This window comes from Elaeis guineensis, chromosome 10 (assembly GCF_000442705.2).
Source record: "Elaeis guineensis isolate ETL-2024a chromosome 10, EG11, whole genome shotgun sequence".
Lineage (NCBI taxonomy): Eukaryota > Viridiplantae > Streptophyta > Magnoliopsida > Arecales > Arecaceae > Elaeis > Elaeis guineensis.
In genome coordinates, this window is record NC_026002.2 from 4,764,191 (window position 1) to 4,781,490 (window position 17,300).

The 17,300-nt window shown below is 41.2% G+C and overlaps 2 protein-coding genes and 1 non-coding gene across 7 annotated transcripts; 1 reads left to right on the top strand and 2 right to left on the bottom strand.

Moving 5' to 3' along the window:
* Nucleotides 1–301: 301 nt before the first annotated feature.
* LOC140850765 (E3 ubiquitin-protein ligase RDUF2-like) lies at nucleotides 302–10,955 on the bottom strand. 3 transcript variants are annotated; one of them, XM_073244368.1, is made up of 2 exons: nucleotides 9,800–10,955; nucleotides 302–582 (listed from the first exon to the last, which is right to left on the bottom strand). In XM_073244368.1, the coding sequence occupies exon 1, from the start codon at nucleotides 10,889–10,891 to the stop codon at nucleotides 9,854–9,856; it is 1,038 nt and encodes a 345-aa protein (XP_073100469.1). In that variant the 5' UTR covers nucleotides 10,892–10,955; the 3' UTR covers nucleotides 302–582; nucleotides 9,800–9,853. The 3 variants fall into 3 exon arrangements, with proteins under 3 accessions (XP_073100469.1, XP_073100468.1, XP_073100467.1); XM_073244367.1 differs by lacking the exon at nucleotides 302–582 and adding an exon at nucleotides 1,007–1,258; XM_073244366.1 differs by lacking the exon at nucleotides 302–582 and adding an exon at nucleotides 1,007–1,273 and having other exon boundaries at nucleotides 9,800–10,953.
* A 137-nt stretch (nucleotides 10,956–11,092) lies between these two features.
* Nucleotides 11,093–11,174, top strand: TRNAS-GCU (transfer RNA serine (anticodon GCU)). Its single transcript has one exon. It is a non-coding gene; the product is annotated as a tRNA-Ser (tRNA).
* Nucleotides 11,175–11,338: 164 nt separating this feature from the next.
* Nucleotides 11,339–16,357, bottom strand: LOC105053127 (DNA-3-methyladenine glycosylase). 3 transcript variants are annotated; one of them, XM_010934172.4, is made up of 6 exons: nucleotides 15,860–16,357; nucleotides 15,676–15,747; nucleotides 15,309–15,432; nucleotides 13,085–13,155; nucleotides 11,786–11,843; nucleotides 11,339–11,695 (listed from the first exon to the last, which is right to left on the bottom strand). In XM_010934172.4, the coding sequence occupies exons 1-6, from the start codon at nucleotides 16,340–16,342 to the stop codon at nucleotides 11,532–11,534; spliced, it is 972 nt and encodes a 323-aa protein (XP_010932474.2). In that variant the 5' UTR covers nucleotides 16,343–16,357; the 3' UTR covers nucleotides 11,339–11,531. The 3 variants fall into 3 exon arrangements, 2 of the variants coding, with proteins under 2 accessions (XP_010932474.2, XP_029122856.2); XR_012135064.1 differs by having other exon boundaries at nucleotides 11,605–11,695; nucleotides 11,786–12,879; XM_029267023.2 differs by lacking the exons at nucleotides 11,339–11,695; nucleotides 11,786–11,843 and adding an exon at nucleotides 12,910–13,002.
* Nucleotides 16,358–17,300: the final 943 nt, after the last annotated feature.

Here is a 17,300-nt window from a genome sequence, read left to right on the forward strand (position 1 = left end):
CAAGTTATGCACTGATCCTAATATTTACTGCTGAAAGAGCCAGTCATAAGATAGTAACAAAGTAAAACAAGATATACAATTCTTTGATGCACTAATTTTACTAAACTGGTGATAACATAAAGAAAGCTAAAAATCCTCACCTAACATATTAATATGGTATTAGCTGATGCCTCAGGACAGTATGAACTAAAGCAATGAATTTCACAAAGAAAAGCTAATCCACTGATGCATCACACTTCTCTAACACTTTATTTGCATCATTTGAATGAAGAGAAGAGGGAGAAAAATCAAACATTCCCTGTTGAATGGAAAAAGCAAAGAAAATAAAGCTAATTTCTCTTATTTGATTAGACATTTATTCAGAGAAGAAAAGAGATAATTAAAATCTTTATGTAGGATAGACAAGTGGGGAGAGAGGAAAAATGGAGAGAAGTGTTTTGTATCCGGACCTCTATTTTAACCTCCTTGGAAGTGGAGAGATTTGAAGAGAAACACCAGTTCTCTTCGTTTCTCCCCCTCCCTCATGTTTGACGGTTATCTTCTCCTCTCATTTTCTCTTCTTTCTTCTCTCTCCTTCCCAATCTATCCAAACAGGGCAAAAGAAAGTTTAGATTCTCATACTACAAAAGATGGGGTATGTTTTCTCCACAGAGGAAACCAGGAGCTTTTTTAGAGCACTCGGCCATGGTTCTTGCCGTCTTCCCTCTAAGTGCATCACAAAACAAATCTGTAATTCATGCAGGCAAACTACTGCAAACTAACATTTCAAATAGACCAGTTTCATTTAACGAATAAAAGTCTTTAAACTGATCCATAATACAACCTGTCCTGAAAATTCCTCCAGTATCACCTTTTCAACATCATGTGATAAAGTTGCCAGCTTTGCTGCTGGAAAGGATGCTATAAGTCACAATCTATTACTATTATTTGCAGAAATTTCATCAAGCAATATTCGCAAATAAGCAACTAACTAGGTAAATTATTTCAATACAGAACATCAATCAACTAAAAGGGAAACTAATTATCACACAAATACTTATTACTTGGGAAAAATATGTTTAACGTACAAAGGACAGTGGTATCATTATTGTATAAAGTGAGGTCCTCAGTCTATGCACTAAGCAAATTAATGCATAAAATTGCAAAATCACAACATCTAGTCAGAAGGTTACAGTTGCAGACTGCACTCATCCAAATATATTTCAAAGTCTTTGAGGTTGATGGTGGCTTTCTGGTAACAGCTACTACTATACATAAGCTGCAAAACAACAGACTATGGAACAAAATCTTAGGACCACAGCTGAAAGGCTGGTAAAATGACTACTATAAATCATCAAAATAAGAGTTGAAAAGCTGTAAAAATCCATCCAAGTGGCGGTTTCAACTTTTAATAGATCATAGCAAAACAATAATGAGTGAAGCAGTCTAAACATATACAAACCATTGGTAGGACTAACAAATATGTCAAAATAAAAATGTATAGGATTAAGCAGCTCCTCAAGTATAGTATTATTTTTGTCTATTTTAGCAATGGTAAATTGGACAAAGTGCCGGTATCACGATTTACACAACCAAGTGATGGGTCCAAGTACTGTAACAAAAGCAGCTTCTCAGATATATCAACATTTTTTGTCTATTTTAGCAACAACAAAATAGTGCAGGTAGCATGATCTAGCCCATGTGATATACTCAAGCATCCTAATAAAGGTATTGCCAGTCAAGTTTGTACCCTGTTCAGTGTCACGCACATACTGTATAATAGTGGGTTTCCTAGGCCTGCAACTGAAGACTGATCATTTGTGCAAGAAAACATGGGAGCGTCAATCTTTGGAGAAAAAGAATGAACAAGTGAGAGCATAGAGAGCTAGATGACACCTAGCAGTGTTAGCTGGAAAACGCAAATTTGAGTTTTTTTTTAATGTCTCCAGACACTTGGATGGTTGCACATTTCTTGATACTGCCTATGACACTAATAAATCAACAAACCATGATGTCATCACAGTTAGATATAACCCATGGACCTCATACCTAATTCAACTATAACATAACACTCAGTGAAGCTTTTGCAAGCTCTATCGAATTAGAAAGCAATTGGTACAAAAAATTATTCATCATATAAATACATTTGTACATGTCTAAAATACATCTATTTAACCGGGACATGTCCCTGATATCTGCCTTTTTTTAGTTTCCTATGTCCAAAACCTATGGCACTTGGACACTTGATACCCATCTTATGTGTTGAAGAAAAGTTGATAGTAGGTCAAGTAGTCAGTACATTGCCAAATTATGGGCAATCCGAGGTCCTAGGAGGGGCAAACTGGGGACAAATCTAACTTTTGACATTTCTTTGCACAAAATGGATGCCCCAGGACTCAAAGTCTCATGATTGCGCTTGTCATCCCAAGACTTTTACAATAGCACCAAGCAATGTGGGTTCAGCAATCAGCACAAGTGGTAATATATGCTGATGTATTATAAAGTCAGAAAATATTATGGTATGTGAGTAACTAATATAATCTTCATTTTTCGACTTTTGAAATGGCCCAAGCGCGCTGTGCATCTGAACTACTATAACCTCTGGACCAAAACATAGATCAGCAGTGTGTCGATCCTTATAATAGGAGACCTCGTAGAGAAACTAACAATGCCAAAGACAGTTGTGGTTCATCCTCAATGACTGCTGAAATCATCTCATATTGGCAGCTACTCTGGACAACCAAATGAATTGTGCACATGTATTGCGGTTAATCAAACCTATTGAGAAGTCTTAGCATCTTAAATTAAAGCAATTGATGAAAGAGAAATTTTATTATGTATGTTCTCTATATTGCCTGTTCTAGCCTTATAGGTTGCATGAAATGCAAGAAACTAAAAAAAAAAATGACAACAAAACCTCTTTTAACAAGGTGGAAACAAGGTCCAAAGAATCAACCATGTCATTTGAACTTCACCAGAAAAGTTGAAAGCGATAGAATCCACTCAAGAGATAATTTGTCTTTCTTCTAATTGTTGAAAAAAATGCCTCGAAATTCGTTCTATAATAAGCCCAAAACGAAGTTCAGAATGAAAAACGAAATCCAACGAGATAAAGATCAATCCAAACGGAGTCCAAATGAAAAAGATACGGGCGAGAAAGCAGGCTAGAAGCAGCTGGTACGGCCAGCAGGGGCACGGGCCAGGCCCGACAGTGCGCTGGCGCTGCGCCAGCCCAAGCACGTGCATGGCCCGTGAGCGAGGGCGCATGCGGGCCGGCCGCGGACCTGGCCCAGCGAGCGTGCGCGGGGCGCAACCTACCACTATCCACCGGCCTGGCGCGGTCCATGGAGGGCCATGTGGACCAGGCACCCGTTTCCCTCCAGTTTCGCACGATCCACGATGGATCGGAGATGTTTTCGGGTGGGTTCTCGCAGTCTACCATGGTCCACGGGCGCAGTTTGGTGCGAGAGCACGATCCGACGGCGGTTGGTGCTTGCAGGTGCGATCTGGCGGGTTTTTTAGGCGAATCTGAATACCGAGTCATGTTAGGACTCCTGTGAATGGCTTGTTACGCATTTTGGACGAGGATTTTCTGTTCTATTTATAGAGCAAAGTCCAAAAGGCTTAAAGAAGCATCGCCAGAGGTCTTAGACAGTGATCGGCGGAGAGAGGTCTTGGAGGGCTGTGAGAGGTAGAAAGGTCTTCTTTGGGTCTTGTAAGAGCTCTTGTGAGAGTAGCTTCTAGTTGAGAGAGATTTGTGTATAAAAGTTGAGAGTGTGAAGATCTCCTCTTGTATTTATTCTCTTCTCATAGTGAAATTTTGTATGCCTCGTGGAGGCGAGCCTTTTGGTTGATCCACGTATTTGATTATTTTTTTATTTTTATTTCTTCTTTTTTCTGCAATAATTGATACCGGATCCTGTCCAACAAGTGGTATCAGAGCCAGACGGTACTAGCGCCAGATTGCGATGATGTTGATCAAGATTGAAGATGAAGAAGACAAGCACAATCAAGATGGAGATCAACCGGTTCGACGAAAAGAGCAATTTCTCTGTGGCAAACGAGGATGAAAGACGTGCTCATCCAACACGGATTGATCGACACTCTCTTATACGAGAAAAAACCGACCACCATGGAAGAGAAGACCTGGGAGCGACTACAAATGCATACGATGAGTACCATCCGTCTGCATCTGACGGATGAAGTGGTGATTCATATACTTGGCGAGACTTTCCCAACGATGTAGTGGTCGAAGTTCGAGGAGTTGTATATGGCAAAGTCTCTCACCAACACTCTCTTCCTCTGGAGGCAGTTCTACCAACTGTGGATGGACGAGGGACAGAGCGTGCAGAAGCATCTCAGCCACTTCCAAAAAATTCTTATTGATCTTCTCAGTGTAGGTAAGAAGGTTGAGAAGATCAGGGCGTTGATCTTGCTAGCGTCGCTTCTCCCTTCGTATGAATCCCTTCGTATGAATCCTTGATGACTGCTCTTCCAATAGGAAAGAATACCATCAAAATCGATGAGGTCATTGCGACGATTCTCCAGAACGAGATTCTCAGATGGAAGACCAAGCTTCGAGCTCAGATGGCGGCAGCTCAGCTTTAGCGATTTCTAGAGGAGCAGATGGCAGTAGACGAAGCGGCAGAGGATCGCGAAGAGGATGATCCAAGTCCAAGACGAGGGATCCCAGCAAGATCAGGTGCTACTGATGTGATAAGCTGAGACATCGTGCCAGAAATTGCCCTCAACTCAAAGATCGAACGAGGACTACTGCAGCGACGGTTAGTAGTGAGTTAGAGGATGATGTCCTAATGATATCTGTCGAGATATTTACTTTTTTTTCGCAGTAAATTTTAGATTCTACATGCATCCATCATGTATGTTGCAGAGAGGAGCTATTTGACTCCCTAAAGAGCAGTGAGGGCACTGTTCATCTATCGAATGGATCGAGCTGTGTGATCAGAGACACCGAGACGGTCAGCTGGAGGACACATGATGGTGTAGTAAGAAAATTGGACGAGGTCCGATACATATCCAATTTCAGATGAAATCTTATCTCACTGAGCAGACTGGATTCAAACGGTTACAGATGGATAGCTAGTGATGGAATTCTGAAGGTCATATACGACGATAGAGTGATATTGGAGGGGAAGAAGATTAGAGGAGGATATTACTATCTGACAGGGAGTCCAGTGCGAGTTGGAGCTTCAAGAGCCAGAAAGAGCCCAGTACGAGATAGAGGTGGATCGGATACGAGATGAAAGACTCGAAAGGACGAGAAGCGACGCCGCAAAGTAAAGTTCCTATTACCGCAGGAGACTTTTCCGAACAGATCTTTGGTCAAAGTGGACACAGACCATGACGAAGGTGGGAACGAGTGGTCGGACTCGACTCCCATATTTGCCTATCCATGAGACAGCAAGCGTGCCCCAGGGCATGACGGCGAGATGGATCACAGGCTCTCAAAGACAGGTGAAGACCGAACATTGAGTCAAGGTAAAGATTGTTGAGAAAAATACCTTGAGATTCGGCTCACAATAAGCCCAAACAAGATCCAAGATGAAAAACGAAATCCAACGAAACCAAGATCAATCCAAACAGAGTCCGGATGAAGAAGATATATGCGAAGAAGCAGGCCGAGAGCAGTTAGTACAGCCCACGAGCCGCCAGAGGGGCCAATGGGTTAGCGCAGGCCAGTGGGGGCACGGGCTAGGCCCAGCCAGCACTAGCACGCTGGGCCAGCCCAGGCATGCAAGTGGCCTGCGAGCAAGGACCCGCATGGGCTGACTGTGGACCTAGCCCAACGAGCGCGTACAGGGCGCGACGTACCGTGATCCACCGGGCTGGCATGGTCCATGGGGGGCTGCATGGACTAGGCGCCCATTTTCCTTCGATTTCGTGCAATCCATGGTGGACCAAAAATGTTTTCGAGTGGTTTCTCACGGTTTACCATGGTCCACAGGCGCAGTTTGGTGTGGGAGCGCGATCCGACGACTGGCGCTTACGGGTGCGATCTGATGGATTTTTGAGGCGAATCTGGATATCGAGTCGTGTTAGGACTGCTGTGAACGGCCTATTACGCATTTTGGACGAGGATTTTCTGCTTTATTTATAAAGCAGAGTTCAGAAGGCTTAGAGAGGCATCGCTAAAGGTCTTAGAGATTGGTCGGCAGAGAGAGGCCCTGGAGGGCTGTGAGGGACAGAAAGGTCTTCTTTGGGTCTTGTAAAAGCTCTTGTGAGGACAGCTTCTAGTTGAGAGAGATTTGTATATAAAGGTTGAGAGTGTGAGGATCTCCTCTTGTACTTGTTCTTTTCTTATAGTGAAGTTTTGCATGTCTCATAAAGGCGAGCCTTTTGGCTGATCCACGTATTTGATTGCTTTCTTATTTTTATTTCTTCTTTCTTTTTCCGCAATAATTGATATCGGATCTTATCCAACACTAATTTTGTTTCTTCTATTGCCCCTTTTGGTAATCCTTCTCTATTTTTGTTTAATATAGGTATATAATCTTCCAAGAAGATGGATCTTGGTGCAACAGTAACGTTGCTCTATTATGACCTAGGTATCACAAGTTTGAGACACTAAAATAGCCTCTTTGTACATGAGGTAAGGTTGTGTACATCTAACCTCCCTAAATCCCATGTGCGGCATGCGCTTGTAGGTATAATCTTACCAAGAACAATAATATTTGACACTAGATCTATAATGTATTGTTACTCACGTTCTCCCATGAGCCTACTTTGAAGTGCTTACACCCATCCACACCTTACACCCATTTACACAAGTCCAAGTGCCATCCCCTTTTGTTTAAGTGCACAGATACTCGATGAGAAATTAGCAACTAGCTTTTATTTATTTCTTTATCTACATATCATTTTCCAATTTGTTGAAGAATCCAAAGGTTGTCATTGCTCTCTTTCAATTAGCCCCATCCACCAAAGGATATTTCTCCAAGAGGAGAAATTTATTTTCTTAGGACTCGTTTGGTTTGCAGGAAGAACTTTTTTTTTCAAGAAGTAACTTCCTGGGAATAGGATTTTGACATGTTTGATTGACGAAAAAAGCAACTTCTTATAGAGTCGCTTATATTTGGTTGAGTATCTATATTCCTAAAAAAATTGTATACAATACTTATTATACCCTTAATAGATATAACACCATACCTTTTTACTTATAAATTTTATATAAATAATAATATTATATTTATATTAATAAAAACATAATATCAACATTATATTAATATTCAGTATTTCTTTCTAATCATTATATATTATTCAATATTTCATCCTAGCCATCCATTGATGCTTGCAAAATCTTAGTTTTGAATCTTAAAAGGATATTTTTGGAAGAAAAAAGGGCCATCAATTTCCATCCTATGAGAAGTCCCAAATCCGTCTCCCCCTCATGCGTTTTTACTTTTCATGAAATATGGAAAGTGTCTTCCCATGGAAAGAGATTTTTCCATTTTCTCTCCTCTTAAAACTCCAACCAAACAAGAGACCTGTTCTCCGCTTCCCAGGAAGTGCTTCTTTCTCCCATTCACTTAAATAATCTTACCAAGAACAATAATATTTGACACTAGATCTATAATGTATTGTTACTCACGTTCTCCCATAAGCCTACTTTGAAGTGCTTACACCCATCCACACCTTACACCCATTTACACAAGTCCAAGTGCCATCCCCTTTTGTTTAAGTGCACAGATACTCGATGAGAAATTAGCAACTAGCTTTTATTTATTTCTTTATCTACATATCATTTTCCAATTTGTTGAAGAATCCAAAGGTTGTCATTGCTCTCTTTCAATTAGCCCCATCCACCAAAGGATATTTCTCCAAGAGGAGAAATTTATTTTCTTAGGACTCGTTTGGTTTGCAGGAAGAACTTTTTTTTTCAAGAAGTAACTTCCTGGGAATAGGATTTTGACATGTTTGATTGACGAAAAAAGCAACTTCTTATAGAGTCGCTTATATTTGGTTGAGTATCTATATTCCTAAAAAAATTGTATACAATACTTATTATACCCTTAATAGATATAACACCATACCTTTTTACTTATAAATTTTATATAAATAATAATATTATATTTATATTAATAAAAACATAATATCAACATTATATTAATATTCAGTATTTCTTTCTAATCATTATATATTATTCAATATTTCATCCTAGCCATCCATTGATGCTTGCAAAATCTTAGTTTTGAATCTTAAAAGGATATTTTTGGAAGAAAAAAGGGCCATCAATTTCCATCCTATGAGAAGTCCCAAATCCGTCTCCCCCTCATGCGTTTTTACTTTTCATGAAATATGGAAAGTGTCTTCCCATGGAAAGAGATTTTTCCATTTTCTCTCCTCTTAAAACTCCAACCAAACAAGAGACCTGTTCTCCGCTTCCCAGGAAGTGCTTCTTTCTCCCATTCACTTTTCGAGAACCAAATAAGTCCTTAATGTTTCCGTGAAACTGCCTCTCGAAGACTTCTACATGCTATTGACTTTTGCATCACCACAAAAAAATAAAAATAAAAAAAATAAAAGTAACTCTAAAACCATCAAATGATGACCACACAACTATTGATACCTATGGTTAACCAACAAATGAGTCCATATATATCAAAACATTTAGCAAAGATCAAATGGTTATTGTTCAAAACTTTTTACATCTTCTACAACATTGTGTAATCGCATGTTTAGATTGCATATTTGGAAAGCCATTAGCAAAGGTGGACCTAAGATTCATCAGGGGGCAATGCAGTTGTTCAACTCATCTAACAAAGGATAGTTCCTTTCCATGAAGAATCGATGGTCTTTAGTCATCAAATTCTATTGTGTTTAGCAAGAAGGGAGCAACATGGATAAATAAATTTGAAAATTCTACAAACTATCCTCATAGGCAACAGTGCATGAGTCTAAGAAGATGATGATAGTGAGGTAGTAGATTGGTCTTTCCATAATCAAGATAACATGAAAGTTTTCAAACTTTCCACCATCAAAGAGACCTAATAGGTAGCATTATGACATACTTCATAAATTTACAACAACACAAAGATGCCTCTCCATGTTTTATGATCACCCGCTACTTGTTAAGTGACCTTGCCAAGCTGCAACATCAAAAAAAATCCCCCCTCCCCTCTTCCCCTCGAAACAAAGAAAAAAAAATCAATAACATTCCTAAATTATCAAAGCAACAAGAAAATTCAAGTAAAACAAAGCAAAGGAGCATAAGAACATGGAAATAACTTGAGTTAAAGACCATCACTACGTGAATCGCATTACAGCTGACACATGCCATCCTTCAATCAGTCATCACCAAAAGTATACTATCTTATTAAGGCGAACTAGATCATCATTAAGTGAAGACCTTCTAGCGATTTAAACGACTAAGGCCCTGTTTGGAAAATGCAGCAGGATTGGAGTGGATTTCCTGCTGGAATTCGTAGATTGGCATTTTATTTGGATATAGCCAATATTAAGCCAATATCCCTGCAGCTCGAATCTTATAGGAGGGAAAAAAAAGAGCTCCATGAACCTTTTTCTTCTCCCTCTTCTGCAGATCAACACGCACACAAGCTAGAACATAAGCTAGGACTTGGACAGGCTCTTAGAAGATTTCCGCCTAGGCAGGCCAATAGGCCCAATTCATGTAGGATATTCCATAAAGGCTCTAAAAGGAATCAATTTTAGCCGGATCTCATTTGTCCTTTCCCTTCAAATCACATGCTAAAGTTCATCAATGTGACGTAGAATGAATAACCGTATTGGACTATGTAACTGGACTTAAAGTTTCGAAAGAATGGATAAAAGCAAACTATACCTGGAATTTCTGGAGCTAATGGTACCCTTGGAATCCAACCCAATCGCTCGCAAGTCAATCGAACAAATCCTCCCTAATATCTGACATCACAGCATCCCCCTCATCATCCACTCTTCCACCCGCCGGCGCTCCTCCCCCTTCCACCGGCCACTCCGATGTCACCGTCTCCCCACTGGTGGCAGGCCCAGACGACCCCGTCTCAGCCTGCGCCATCTGGGTGGGGGACGCCTCCACCACCGCGGACACCGACGGCCGCGCTGGCACCAGCAGGCGGTGCCTCCTCCTGATGCGGTGGAGCGCCGTCCGGATGGCCAGGACCCCGCCGCCATCATCCTCATCGTCATCATCAAAGAAGCTCCCGAACCTAACGGACATGCGAGGCCGGCGGTGGTCCGCCGCGGCGGCGGCGGCGGCGGAGTCGACGGAGGGGAGGCGGAAGCGGCAGACGGGGCAGGAGTTGTGGAGGGAGAGCCAGGGGACGATGCAGTCGGAGTGGTAGAGGTGGGAGCAGGGGAGCTGGCGGGCGTCGGAATGGAGGGGGAACTCGTCCTTGCAGACGGCGCAGAGGAGGGAGGGATTGGAGATCTGGACGGTGGGAAGGGCGTCGATGGAGGCCTGGGGGGCCGGCGATGGGCCACGGACAGGGAGGGGAAGGGGGCGGCCTTCGCCGGCAGCGAGGTGGTGGATGAGGCGGCGGAAGTAGTCCTGAGTGGGGGCGCGACGGCGGCGGCGGCGTGGGTCGTCGCCGTCGGGGAAGTCGCCGATGCCATCGACGTCGTCAGGATCGTCGGAGTCGGAGTCTGAATCGGAGAGGGATAGGGTTAGGGTTAGGGTTTGAGGGTGGTGGGGAGGTGGGGGGGCAGGGAGCTCCATCTCCTCAAGGAAGCCGCCGCGGCACTCGGGGCAGAGGAGAGGGGGAGGGGAGGAGGAGGAAGGGAGGAGCGTCACGCTCATGTCGCACTCGTGGCACCAGAAAGTCAAGGGTTGATGGGCGGCCGGGCTGCCGCCGGAGGAGGCGGCGTAGCCCTCTCCGCCGCCCATGCCGGTGGCGTGGTTATTTTGGTTAGGCGGAAGCGCAGCGGAGGACGACATGGCTCTCCGCCTCTCTCTCTCTCTCTCCTCTTTCTTGGAGAAAAGAAATGAGAAGAGAGAAGACTGGTCTTTCTTGGAAAAATGAAATGAAAAGAAGAAAGGCTGGGCCGGTGGGCGCCTTGACTCGCGACCGATGGACGAAGTCTGCTGCGGCCCGTCTCTTTACGATTAAATAAAAGACGGATGACATCTGAAAACAAAGTCGCTTTGGCCGAGTGGTTAAGGCGTGTGCCTGCTAAGTACATGGGGTTTCCCCGCGAGAGTTCGAATCTCTCAGGCGACGAATTTATTTTTTTTTAATGCTTCAGATAAATCCCCAATAAAACTCGCCAGCGTTTAGAATGTACCCTTAACAGGGACAAGTTGAACAAAGCATCGCTTTGCCAGTAATTTTGAGCATGGTTTGTTTAAAGCAAAAAGAAATAAGTATTTTCAGTACCAAACTCATTGCTGCCGAATAAGATCAGCTGATTTCTATCATTAGAATGCAAGTGTTTCGCATTGTGTCTGAACATACTTTTAATTTACTCAAGGCCTTCAGACAGAATAAACAATAAGACGGTGCAGTGTAGGTTGCAAGAAAAGGTCACAAAAAGGCGAGAAACAATCTTCAGGAAACCTATGCTGCTGTCTCTTGCTATCATGGTGGCCTGAGAGTGTTTTTAGGGGCACTTATCCAGGGGCAACCAGCAATCGCGAGCCTCCATGGAGCACTGACATGCTCAGGCAATGCATACTCAATGCCGACACGTGGACCGATCAAAATCTTCTCCGGCTCGGGCCCATCTAATACTTCCAAGCCTCCTGGAAAGGAAATAGAGCGACATAAGTTGAAGGAACACCGACTAATATGCATGGATAAAAGATCTATTATTGCAAACCTGCCACTCCTACCTGGGGTGTAGAGAGCATGGTTTGACCAGGCAGTCGTAATGCCAAGTGCCTGACCAACCTAGCAATAAAAATAAACACAACACTAAGGAAAGACAGACATATTGCTTTTTAAAGAGCCAGCAATGTGAAAAGTAACGTAAATGATGGCCCCTCTTTGAACCCATCTAATACCAACAACCCACTAGATGAGAGGGAGAGGGAGGAGAGAGATTGCTTTCGAATTGTCAAAGCTGCCGGATGTTAGCAAGTTTCATTAGCAGAGCAGCCAATTCACAACTCCATGTTTGCCACCGAAGTAACCAGTTAGGCAGCTCCTGTTCCTGATTTTCTTTTATTTACCTCTCTCTTCTCTCGATATTTACCCTTCTAAGAAAAATCTTATAGATATTCCAACTATAAGAAATTCCGGTCATCAACATTTGTAGTTATCACTTAGATAACGTGGAATCAGGTGGATAGACCTGTCTTGAGGTCATGGTAATGTGTTAAATGTTTCAAATGTAAGTTTACCTTATTTCTGTGCATCTGCATTAGATGCTTAAAAAGTATTTTATTTTACATGAGAAAATACACGACAACCGTATGGGCTTGTTGCCAATGTATGAGCAAGGTTGCATCTTAAAATAGTGCAGGTTCATGAGAATGAACAGCTCTGAGGGTACACTTAACATCACAATTGGGTAAGAGGACTAAATATTCCACAGCTCAGAGCTCAGCTGGGAGCCGCGACGGATGAACATGCTTGTTCAGAATTGTGATAAATATCTGAAGTCACAGGAGTTTTTCTCAAACCAAGAATACCGTTGTAGCACAAAACAGAATAGTAGAATAAAGTTTTAGAGGATTTTCAGTTTTTAGCTAGAGCCTAAAAATGGCATTCAACCAAGTAAAAAAAAAAAAATGCAACTAACAAACATACCACCAACAACTAAGACACAAATGTGAATTTATTTTAGGAAAAAAAAATTGAAAAGTTGGATTCTAAATTCATTACTTTCATTCACATATGAAAGTTATAAATCACAAATAATCCATAATCATAAAACAGATCCCCTTTGATGACCAGCCCTTATAGTCTCCAATATGAGCACTTCCTAAAGTCATTAAGAAAACAGTTCATCAGACAAGCCTAAAGTAATTCAAATACAAAATTGGCCCTCTTCAAAAATGTAAGCAATTGGATACAATGCGTTCTCCAGAAGAAAATTGCAATAAACCTGTATTGCTTCTAAGTTAATGGCATATAGAAAAAAACATATATAAAAAGATGGTAAAATATATTGAGGGTGAATTACTAACTTTTCCTGGGCCTGTCAGTAGGACAGGCTTGTCAGTCTTCTGACCTCGACGTTCCTGAATGGTTTCCAAACCTGCAGTTCATGATAGTGTCAAAAATGATCTCCCTAATTAGCAAGTGAACAGTTGGAACTGGACTCAAACAATTGAGTCACCATTTGAATCATATGTTCCATATCAAAAGTCATGGTATTATTGAGAAGGAATGTGTTGTGATATCTAATTAGATGCACAATTTTCTCAAGAACCATATCACAGTGATTCAACAGAGATAATTACGAAAGCTGTTCATAGAAGGGTGTATGGCTTAACGAGGTTAGATCTAAACAAAATTATCCTATTGTGAAGATCACGAAATACTCTCCAAATATGTGAAGAAAAACATTAAAAGAATGTAGGAAGATGCGATAAGTTATGAAAGAATTTATGAAAAGATTTGTTGAGAGGTGGTGTCTAACTAGATGGAATTAAGGTTTTGAGAAAATATGGAGCTTACAGAGAGAAGATCACATTCTGGAAAAATATTTGTTTAGGTTCATTGAAGAAACAAAAAGACAAGATCTTTTCAGGTTGCACCATCCTTTCTCAGAAAAACAGGAATTTTAGGTTATATTCAACTAAGGAAATAATTGAACACTTTGGCAAAAGAAAATCATTCTTAGTTTCCGAATGAATGTCAATGAATGAGAAGGTTTACATATGACAAAGAGGGATATATAAAGAATTAAAAGACGAATGTCAAATAATAGAGATATTAGCAGAGGGATGTCGAGTGATTCTGAAAATCTAGCAGTTCTTTATGTGTACGTGAAGTCTTCAATTTTAATTTTTTAGTTGCATTGAGAATCTAAAACTATAAATTAAACTGCTAGTGTTTTCCAAAAATCAAGCATAATAAAGTCAACGGTTAAGTGGTGTTAAACAAGTAAAATAACATTAATCCAAGGACTTTCTTCCAATTCAACAACACAAGAGTGGAATGAGAATTCTAATTTATTCAAGTTCCTTCTTTTGCAAGTGCACTTCATGTTACATAACAAGAAGAGGGATACAAGCAAACACCTGGTAAGAAAGTGATACCAAGGTTCTGATAACCATGATGAACAAAGACCAAAATTATTTCATTGAGAACACTGATGGTATAAACCTACGATGGCATTGGTTAAAAATGAAAATGGAAAGATGACAGTGCCACCAAGTATCTAATAAGTGATATGAGCAAGAAAGAAACATAGAGACTTCAACAAAGATGCCAACATGCATGGACATCCACATCCACATCCACATTCGCATACACTAAAGAGTGACGGAGAGAGAGAGGAGGTGGAGGAAGAAGAGGAGGCATAGCCAAACCAAGATGAACAGAAGAAACTACTTGGACACCTACAGATCTTTGATCACTTCCAAAGTATTCCAGCCAACAGCACCAAGAGCTCACTAAAAATCTGAAGTAACATATGAAAGCTTCTATAGTCTTCTTGATTCTATTACATGTCCTATTGTTCCTTCCCAACCAAATAGAGTGCAATTTCAAAGAATTTCCTTCCAAAAAAAAAAATGTTGGTTCTCCTTATATTAAGGCCTGCAGAAACTAGTTAAACTCTCCAAATGTGATACTTATTGCAATATGTTAAAATAAAAGAAAAACAATTCCCAAATCCACAAACTCCTCATGCTCACTTTAGGAACTGTAAAGTGCATTTATCTTCCTTATCCATGAATGATGATTTCATCTAATGCACCGCACCAACGGGCAGTTGGAAGATGAGATTACAAAGATGGCTATCTCTAAAGCAGCAAAATCTGCCTTGAGTCAAGAAGATAGACCAAAAGCTGATATGACATGTTTAAGGCAAAAAAGCAAACACATTTATAGAAAGTGATGAGGAGTTAACCATCAAGCAACATGGAAGGATATGCTTACCATAGGAGTATGACGGTTTAAAAAGATCTGTAGAGACAAGTTCCACTAATTGGAAAGAAGTTTGTTACATATGCATGCAGTTATTTGTCTTAATTAGGATTCCAAAGACCTTAATCACCACTATATTTATAGTTCACTAGCATATGACACTGCATATATTATTAACACATTGTCCACAGAACAATCATGAAGAGAAATATTTGGTGAGTGTTGCTTAAAACCTTATGAAGAATGGCATTTTGACACATCCAAAGTGATTTTAGAATTTTGAAACTACTTAACAAATTACGTTTTTTCGCTTACCACCGACAGGTGAACACGAGCGAATCAAAACTGCAGCACCTACTCCTTGCTTATCCGCCACAATGTTGAGCATCATGTGGAGGCCATAGCACAGGTACACATACGCATGCCCTCCCGGCCCAAACTACCACCAAAACACCCACCCATTCATTAAGATCTAAACATACAACTTAAACATCAAAAGGGAAGTTCTTTTTTAGGAAGCATAACAGAAAGCCAGAAAAGTCTAAGAAAAGAGGGATTTTTTTTTGGAGAAGATGAATTAGATTATAAGTAATATATTTGAATAACATAAAAATGGCCTCTAAAAAAATTACTATGATAATTTTACGGGTAAATAGAACATGAGGGGAAAATTAGAACTTACAACTGGGGCCGTCCGCGTTGTAATGCCGAATCGACCATGGCATGCCGAATCACTCGGCCTGTAGGCCTCCACCTACAATTCATAAGCATTGAAGACCTAATCAGTATAAAAAAAATCGAAACTTTTCTTCCAATATTAGTTCAGAAAGCAATTAGGGTTTCATAAGGGTGAACGAGAGAGATACCTCGGTGATTTGGAGAACGACTTCGTCTCGTCGAAGGAACTTGCCGAGAAGGCGACGGGCGAGGTCGAGGGAGTCAACTAAAAAGAAATCTTGGGGCAAAATCGCCGCCGGGGCCAGCAGAGAACGAGGTAGGGTAACGAGACGCGCCGCAGGAGGCCGCGGTGTGGCGGGCGGCGCTGTGATTCCGCCTCGGACGCCGGCGCCGGCGGCTCCCGCCGTGAATGCCGTGGCCTTCTTTCTGAGCTTCCTCGCCGGTCTCTTGAACCGCGGAGGATTTGTACTGGTGGTCATCCGAACCCACCGTCCACGGAGGCAGGGGCGTGGTAGGCCTGGGTGCCCGTTCCCGCGTTCCCGCGAGGAAGCTTTTCTTTTGCCTTTGCGAATAAAGGAACGGGTTCGGGATGTGTCTTTTGCATGAAAGATAATTAATGTTGTTTCTTGATGTAGACCCTTGGATAGCGCCCTGCATAGAGCCCAAAGCATTGCGAACTTTCCATGCGTCCCTCTGCACAACCCTGGAAGCAGCCATTGCGCGATCAAACGGTGGATCCGCGAGAGGAAAGTAAATCCTTCTTAAAGACCGTTATATATAAAAAAAAAATATGTCATTAATTTCATATCGATTGTTGATTAAAAAAATAAATTTATATACGAAGAAACCATTCATCTTATGAAATATTTTTTGAAAGATGAAATCGTAAAATTCACTGATCAAAAAATCTTTAACATCTCTTTCAACACTTCTCATATTTTTCGGAAGGTAAATCAAGTAGCTGGTGTCCTAACTAATAATGCTTTGGAAGATGATTTCAAGTGGACTTGTTTAGATGTAATTGACTAACTATGTTTGTATCTTCTCAATGCAGATGGCTATATTATATCTTCTCATTTAATGAGTATAAAGGTTTCATGATATGATGCCGTGGTATGTTTCTTTTCTTGCTCCTATTGAAATCTCATGAATATATCACAATATATTATAAACTATCATACTATACCCATATCCATATTCGTATTATGGTCGAGTATGAGGATGATGCTGAGAGGTTTATTAAGCTGATTTATAAAAATATTGTTGGATTTGGGGGTAATCTAGAATCTTATATCGAGAAGGGAGGCAATAAAATTGGAAGTTGTGTGTCACACCAGAGCAACATTACACTGATCAGTGCTTTGGGTGCTTATGCACTCAACTGACAAGTTCTTAATGATGGTCACCATGGAATGGTTATTCCTGCTGGGCATTTAGTGGGAATGAATGAACAACTACAGGTACACAATATGCCATTAAATCCAGATATCTTCAAGAAGGTAGATTCCACTCCCATAGCTATCGGACAGGGATGTCTATTCCGCTTCTTCACCACCTCAAGGCATTTTATTTCCATGTGTTATGGACTCCTTCCAACCTGATACTGAGTCAGACACATAATATGTACTC

Excerpts from the sequence above, each read along its gene's own strand:
- LOC140850765 (XM_073244368.1), bottom strand. The coding sequence starts at position 10,891 with ATGTCGTCCTCCGCTGCGCTTCCGCCTAACCAAAATAACCACGCCACC.
- LOC105053127 (XM_010934172.4), bottom strand. The coding sequence starts at position 16,342 with ATGCTTTGGGCTCTATGCAGGGCGCTATCCAAGGGTCTACATCAAGAA. Across the intron at positions 13,156-15,308 it reads CTCGTGTTCACCTGTCGGTG|GTTTGGAAACCATTCAGGAA; the intron begins GTAAGCGAAAAA and ends CATGAACTGCAG. Across the intron at positions 11,696-11,785 it reads CCATGCTCTCTACACCCCAG|GAGGCTTGGAAGTATTAGAT; the intron begins GTAGGAGTGGCA and ends TTTCCTTTCCAG.